The 8,474-nt window shown below is 41.0% G+C and overlaps 1 protein-coding gene across 1 annotated transcript; it reads left to right on the top strand.

The window, feature by feature from the left end:
* LOC107619979 lies at nucleotides 1–4,269 on the top strand. The gene has a single exon (XM_016322204.1). It carries the CDS (start codon nucleotides 1–3, stop codon nucleotides 4,267–4,269), a length of 4,269 nt encoding a protein of 1,422 aa, XP_016177690.1.

Raw genomic sequence — 8,474 nt, 5'->3', positions numbered from 1 at the left:
ATGGCTGATACTCCTCCTCCTACCCCATCCGAGCTCCTGAGGATGGTGACCGAGTTTCAACAAGCAAACCAACGGATGGCGGAGGACAATCAGCGCATGCAAAATCAAATCGCGCAACTGGAACATGCTCGTCTGGAGCATAATAACAATAACCACGAACAACACGGGAATGATGAACGGCAATCGCTACCAACTCATGTCTCTGATACACCTCAACACAGAAACGACGAGGAGCAACAGAATGAAGAGGCCCAACCTGAAGATGAGGGAGAAAACCCCGACAACTCTGTAGGACCGTTCACAGCTGAGATAATGAACTTCCAGCTACCCAGACAGTTCACTTTGCCGACCACACTAACCCCATACGACGGCCTGGGAGATCCAAAACAACATGTTAAAAAATTCCGATCAATCATGATTGTTAACGGTGCTTCTGATCCTATTTTATGCCGATGTTTTCCTTCTTTTTTAGATGGTCCTGCACTTGAATGGTTTTGTTCTTTGCCTGCAGATTCTATATCACGTTTTCAGGAACTAGCCAAACAGTTCGAGGACCATTTTGCAGCTTCGGCGATATATCTCCACGACTCTGACTACCTAACGACCATCAAGCAGGGTCCACAGGAAAGTCTAAAGGATTATATAACTCGGTTCACTAAGGTCGCCATGAGTATTCCGGATCTCCATCCCGAAGTACACCTTCACGCCATTAAAAGCGGCCTACGTCCAGGAAAATTCCAGGAGACCATCGCGGTGGCTAAGCCGAAAACTTTAGCTGAGTTCCGTGAAAAAGCCAAGGGACAAATAGACATCGAAGAACTCCGCCAAGCACGGAAGTCAGAAAAGTCGGCCACTAAAGACGACGAAAGAGCTCGGGATTCCAAGAAGAGTTTCAAATCGGTCCCTCGTTACGAATCATATACCCAATTTAATACCAAGAGGGATGATATCATTAAGGAAATACTGAATTCAAAGTTGATTAAACCTCCCCGCAAGGCAGGAAATTACCTCGAGCCCAAAAATGTCGACAGATCAAAATACTGCACCTTTCATCAGAAGCATGGTCACACAACTGATGAGTGTGTAATCGCCAAAGATCTCCTAGAACGGTTGGCACGACAAGGCCATCTTGATAAATTCATTACAGGTCATATGCAGAAAAGAACGGCATCCAACTCAGAGCAACCCCCAACAGGTCAACCATCAAAGGAAAAGGACAAAGCCCCGACTCAACCACGGGGAGTAATTAATTGTATTTCAGGAGGCTATGCCGGTGGGGGAAGTACCAGCTCAGCCAGGAAAAGAACTTTCCGAGCCATGTTAATGGTCGGAGATACTGACCATAGTTCGACACCAATCCCAGACATTCCAAAGCTGACCTTTCGCCCCACCGACTTTAATTCCAGACACACAAATTGCGACGACCCCGTGGTCATCTCTATCCAACTGGGGGACCTTATTGTTCGGAAAGCATTGCTTGATCCAGGGAGTAGTGCTGATGTACTTTTTTTTGCAACATTTCAAAAAATGAAATTGAGCACTAACATTTTGCAGCCATATTCGGGAGACTTGGTCGGATTCTCAAGAGAGCGAGTACCCGTCCTGGGGTCTGCATGGTTGCAGACTACACTAGGCGAACAGCCACTATCCAGAACACAGGATATACAGTACCTTGTCGTAGATTGCTTTAGCCCTTATAATGTTATCTTAGGGAGACCTTTTTTAAACAGATTTGCTGCTATTGTTTCTACATATCACTTCTGTGTCAAGTTCCCTGTGCAGGATAACATTGTTGAAACCATACATGGCGACTTGCAAGAAGCTCGACAATGCTACAACATAAGTTTGAAACCCATCAGAAGAAACACTGAAGCTCGGATTAACTCAATACAATCCGAACAACCAATCTTGACGGAATTAGACCCAAGGGCCGACTTTCAGGAACGTCCCATGCCTAATGAAGATCTTCAAAAGGTCACCTTAACCGACGATCCATCAAAGTTCACATTCATCGGAACTTCAATGGACGACGAGGCCAGAGTTCAGATAACTAATTTCTTGCACGCGAACTCCGACCTTTTCACATGGACTTCCGGAGACATGCCGGGGATCAGTCCGTCGGTAATCACACACAAGTTAGCTGTTAGTCCGGCAGCCCGACCAATTTCCCAAAAAAAGCGAAACCTCGGCGCCGAGAAGCGATCAGCCTCCATGACAGAAGTCAACAAACTCCTTGAAGCAAAATTCATCCGCGAAATCAGATTCACCACGTGGTTGGCCAATGTCGTCATGGTAAAAAAGAATAACGGTAAATGGCACATGTGCGTCGACTTTACTGATTTAAATAAAGCATGTCCAAAGGATGCTTATCCTTTACCTTGCATAGACACATTAGTAGATAACTCCTGTGGTTATGATACTTTAAGTTTCATAGATGCATATTCTGGTTATAATCAGATCCTTATGCATCCATCAGACCAAGAAAAAATAGCTTTCATAACTGAATATGGAAACTATTGCTATAATGTTATGCCTTTCGGTTTAAAGAATGCAGGGGCAACATACCAAAGACTGATGAACATAATTTTTGAGCAACAAATAGGCAGAAATATCGAGGTATATGTCGACGACATGGTCGCCAAGACAAAGGTCGGCCAATCCCACATTCAAGACCTTGAAGAAATATTTGCTCAAATCAGAAGGTATAACATGCGATTAAACCCCGAGAAGTGTGCCTTCGGGGTAAAAGGTGGAAAGTTCCTCGGATTTATTCTGACAAGTCGGGGAATTGAAGCAAATCCAGAGAAATGCCAAGCAATACTTGATATGAGCAGCCCAAAGACAACAAAGGATGTTCAGAGGTTAACAGGCAGATTAGTGGCTTTATCAAGATTTTTACCATGCTTGGCCTTCAAGTCTTTCAACTTTTTCCAATGTTTAAAGAAAAGTGCGAAGAGCTTTTCCTGGGATGAGAAATGTGAAGAAGCATTTTTGAGCTTGAAACATTTCTTATCCAAACCACCTATTTTGCAAAAACCAAAGCTCGGCGACCTGTTATACCTATATTTGCCCGTCACCGAGATGACCATTAGTTCTGCCCTTGTTACAGAAAACAGCAAAGACCAGCAGCCGATATATTTCGTGAGCAAGACACTACAGAATGCGGAGCTTAGATATCCAAAACTTGAAAAGCTCGTCCTTGCACTCATATTCTCAGCAAGACGACTCCGACCTTATTTTCAGAGTCATACAGTCATCGTCCGAACAGAGCATCCACTTCGACAGATACTCTCCAAGCCCGAATTAGCAGGGCGACTGACTAAATGGTCTATTGAACTCTCCGAGTTCGACATACAATTCCAACCTAGGGGATCTATTAAATCACAATGCCTGGCTGATTTTGTGGCAGAATTTACTAGCACTTCATCCGATGAAAGAAGTCGGCTCTGGACACTATTTGTAGATGGAGCTTCAAACCCTCAAGGGGCAGGAGCAGGAGTACTGCTAGAAAGCTCGGATGGTATAATCCTCGAACACTCTCTCAGATTTTCATTCAAAGCAAGCAATAACCAAGCAGAGTATGAGGCCCTCATAGCTGGGCTCAGGTTAGCCACTGATTTAAACATTAGTGATTTAAAGGTTTACTGTGATTCATTATTAATCGTGCAACAAGTAAATCAAACTTTCCAAACAAAAGATCCCACTCTTTCAAAGTATTTGCATATTGTTCAGACGTTGTTAAACAAATTTTCTAAAATACAAATTGCCCATATTCCTAGAGAACAAAATCATAGGGCAGATGTCTTATCAAAATTAGCAACAACGCAAGCACACACTGCTACACTTTTACAATCAACCTTAGACAAACCGAGCATTGAATCAGCCAAAATTTTAAACACCTTGAGTAAAGATAGTTGGCAACAACCTTACATTCAATACCTCCGCAACGGCTCTGTTCCGGAGGAAATTGAAGACAAAGGTAAATTCAGAAGACAAGCTTCTTTTTTCACCTTGATAAATAACACTTTGTATAGGCGAGGTTACTCTCGACCATTGTTAAAATGTCTGGATAGGTCAGAAGCCGACCTTCTCTTAGCCGAGGCTCACGAAGGAATCTGTGGCATACACTGTGGAGCTCGGAGCTTAGCACAGAAAGCCCTCCGAGCAGGATTTTATTGGCCGACAATATGGGAGGACAGTAGGCATAAAGTCAGAACCTGCGACAATTGTCAGAAGCACTCGCCGATCATTAATATCGATGGAGAATAGATATACTCGGCCCTTCCCCACTGCTCCGAGACAGGTAAAATTTTTAGTAGTTGCAGTCGATTACTTTTCTAAATGGATTGAGGCGCAGCCGCTTGCAAAAATCACCTCATCACAAATGATAAGTTTTGTGTGGAAACATATAATTTGTAGATTTGGTATACCTGGCCATATCGTAACCGATAATGGTCGACAGTTCACTGATAGCACTTTCAAGGAATTTTTACAGAATTTAAAAATAAAGCAACACTTCTCTTCTGTGGAACATCCGCAATCCAACGGCCTGGCAGAAGCAGCAAATAAGGTCATCCTGCAAGCATTAAAGAAAAAGCTTGACAACACAAAAGGCTTATGGGCCGAACTTATCCCTGAGGTTTTATGGGCATACAACACAACAATCCACTCAACGACCAAGGAAACTCCCTTCAGGCTGGTTTACGGATCCGAAGCAATGATTCCAATGGAGGTATCTCAAGAATCTATACGAACGTTAGCCGAAGATCACGAGCAAGCTCGACAAGCAGAGCTTGACCTAATTGAAGAAATTAGGGAAACAGCAGCTATTCGGCACAGAGCCTTACAACAACAAGTGGGCCGACGATATTCTCGAAAGGTAATCCCAAGATCGTTCAACAGCGGGGACTTAGTACTTCGGAAGACTGAGCAAGCTCGCCGACCTCCTTCTCATGGGAAGCTTGCTGCAGCCTGGGACGGCCCGTACCGAGTATCCGAGGTACTAGGCCGAGGGGCATATAAGTTGGAACAGCTAAATGGCACGCCAATTCCCAACACATGGAACATCAACTCTTTGAAACAATATTACAGTTAACAATAAGAAGCATACCAGTACTCTTTTTCCCACCTTGAGAATTTTTCTCCCAAAAAGGGTTTTTTGCTCATAGGGGGTTTTAATGAGGCTGGTTCACCTGAAGTACACTTGTACAGGTATCATTATAAATAACATTCATTCTGTTTTACATATTTTATGCCATGACCCCCACAAAAAACACCAAAAAGGGGAACTACTCTAAATTCTTCAGATGCAATATTCCTATAAAAAGGAATTACTAGTAACACGATAAGTCGCATTATCATAATACGGATGCGCAAATATTACAGTCATCAAGCCTTAACACGGCTACATCAAAAAACTGATTAGGAAAACAACGAAACCTAATCTACCAGTTTATAATACTGAATCACACAAATCAAAACATGGAAACATATCCAGCAGAAACATTTTTTCGCTAACAGAACCAAAAAATAAACTCCTGAAGAATTAGTCGGCGAGATTATCATCTCCCTCCTCAACAACTTCCTCGTCATCCACAATCTTACCACCTTGGATTACTTTACCAGGGTCCATGGCACCGAATTCTCCGTCAGGAACAAGGAACTTCGCCTGATTAACAGCTCGCTCGAAGCCTTCTGCAAAGGCATCTAAAATATCACCTTGCTTGTTTTCTTCAAAATTCTTCATCTTCACAGATAACTCGGTCAATTGATCATTTACGGTTGACAGATCATTTTCCTTTTCTTTCAATAGTGCAGAAATTCTTTCATGACACTCCTTTTCAACTTTAAGTTCGGTCTCGACCTCGGATAACCTTTTCTTCAAATCCTTAATACTCGCCTCACTCAGCACCAATTGCTCCCTTAACTCAGCAATCTTCGAAGCCTCAGATAATTCCTTCTTGTGTTTTTTCTCCTGACTACGACCAATACTGGCCAACCGAAATCCTAAGACCTGAAAACATAAAGCTAAAATCATATTAGAAGAAAGCACAGAGAGAAACACACAAGCCATAATATATTTCAGAAGAATACTACCTGCAGATACTGATCAACACCTAGGTCCCCAACCTCTCCGACCCGACCTATATCTGCCCTAGACTGCACAATTTCATCCGCAACAACACTAAAGGGAAATTTTCTGTTCCATACCGAGGAATTCTCCTCCTCCTCCCCAAACAAGTGTAATTTCTCTTGCCTTAAAGTAAAATTTGGCAAATCATCAAGTTGCAATTTCTCATCTTCAACCTGCACCTCATTCTCGACGACTGCATCCGATTTTCTTTTCTTGAAAACAATACCCTTCTTCTTCGGTAAGGGCTGATCAACCTCAGCCCCACCATCTGCTTTCTCGGCATTTGATGAGGATCCCTCAAAGTTTTTGCTTTTGAATCGGGATCTCAAACTAGAGGCAGTCACTCCGGGGAAGTTACCAGCTGAAACATTAGTAAGAAAACTAATTAGTAAAACTAAGCAGTTAAAAACAATTTTGAGGAAAGATAACCTCCAAATTCTCTCACCAAAATATTCTAGTACAACCGATTTATTTTCTTCCCAAGGAAGAAGGTCAGACACAGATATCAACCCACCCTTGTCAACCATTTCAATAAAAAAAGAGATTATACACTCATTCCGACTATTGATAAGTTCAGGACCCAGGATATGCTGTGGGTGGCAACACCAATAAAGCGAAAATTTTTCCCCCAAATGTTCGTCAAGGTAAAACGGGAACTCTTCATTTACTGATTTAACTTTCAAAAATATTTCTTTAAAATCCTTGAATGACGATTTATAAAGTTTGAAGATAGAAAATCCAAGGGTACTGTTTAAGTTAATCCATAAACCTTTCCATACCCCTTTAGCTTGAAACAAAGAAAAAAACAGCTCTAAATCTGGTTTAATTTCAAGAAAATCCATCAAACCCTCAAAACATCTGATAAAAGTCCACCCGTTCGGGTGTATTTGAGATGGCGCACAATTGAGTTGTTTCATCACATTACATTCAAAATCAGAAAACGGGAGTTTCACTCTTAATTCCTCAATCATGCAACTATAAACATAAAAATATTCAAAACCATTTTGTCTATGGAAAACACGATCTGCCCGGCTGCATGGCAGCAACTCTATGTGAAACCCAGCCCTCACTATCCTACCCATATTTACCCGGTTCACACTCTCCATATCAGAAAATAACGAAGCCCGTATATGAGCATCACTGTCAACCCAATCATATTTCTCACAATCGTCAACCTGTGGAAGCAACTTTTTCTTCTTCTCACTCATTTTTACCAAGTACGACAAAAATTTAACAAGAACAGAAGGAGATGAAGAAAACTTACTAACCTCTTCTACTCATTGTCACTTAAAAGCTTCTGCCCCCAAACATAAACGCAGTGTTTTGTGAAAGCTGGAAACTCAAACACTAATTAAATTAACTTTTTAGTTCCAAAATTAAATCTTATCCACACATGTTAAAATTACTTTAACGGTCCAAAAGTAACTTTGGAAGTTGAACCAGACAAAATATTAAAATAACACAATGACCAATAAAAGTACGTGCTATGAATTTATTTCAAACATCCCTTTTCACATGCCAAGGTCAAAATCTGATAAGACACGTTGACTTGGGGGCTGAATATGCCGAGCTATAACTCGCTAATCAATAAAAAGCTCAACCTGTCCTCTTCAGATCAGGCCAAGCTTGGGGGCTGTGATATGAACAGGTAAAAGTCGATTACGAATTATAACTCGGCAACGTTCCATTTACAGCTATAACCGAATATTACTATTAAATCAGCATTCATGTTCTTCTTATAACGTCGGATACATGGAATTAATACTCGGACGTTACATAAAAACGGTCAGCTACGACCAACCAGATATAAGGAGAAGAGCAGAGGCCAAAGAGGTAATCTATCTTTTCTAAGAAGCTTATACACAAAAATTCTCTTATTGACTTGAGCGTCGGAAGTCCTTTGCAGGTACCCACCACCTCGGTTCCATCTGCCGTGTTTCGTGTTCCTACCACAAGAAGTTTGCCGACCTTTGTAGAGAAACGAGTCATACCTCGGTATCAACAGGTCAGAACATAATCAATACAAGTATCCAATATATATATATAGTTGTTAAAATTCGGACAAAAATAAACTTTTAGAACATACATTAAATATGTTCTAAAATTACGCATGTATTTCACAAGTTTTATAGTCCAGTGAGAATCAGAATAATGCGATAAATTAATTATTTAGAATTTAGTTTAAACATGGATATTCATATTCAAATACAATATATGAAAAAACTTATTTCGCGTGTGTTAATCGTTAAATAGGAGTTATTTAGATAAAGACACTTAAAACGTTTTTTTTTTTTAGATATTTTTTATCAATTAAAAATTAACATATGTAATCAATTAAACT

Source organism: Arachis ipaensis, chromosome B10 (genome assembly GCF_000816755.2).
Source record: "Arachis ipaensis cultivar K30076 chromosome B10, Araip1.1, whole genome shotgun sequence".
Lineage (NCBI taxonomy): Eukaryota > Viridiplantae > Streptophyta > Magnoliopsida > Fabales > Fabaceae > Arachis > Arachis ipaensis.
Note: the sequence above shows the minus strand (reverse complement) of the source record. Positions and strands in the feature narration are given on the sequence as shown.

Excerpts from the sequence above, each read along its gene's own strand:
- LOC107619979 (XM_016322204.1), top strand. The coding sequence starts at position 1 with ATGGCTGATACTCCTCCTCCTACCCCATCCGAGCTCCTGAGGATGGTG.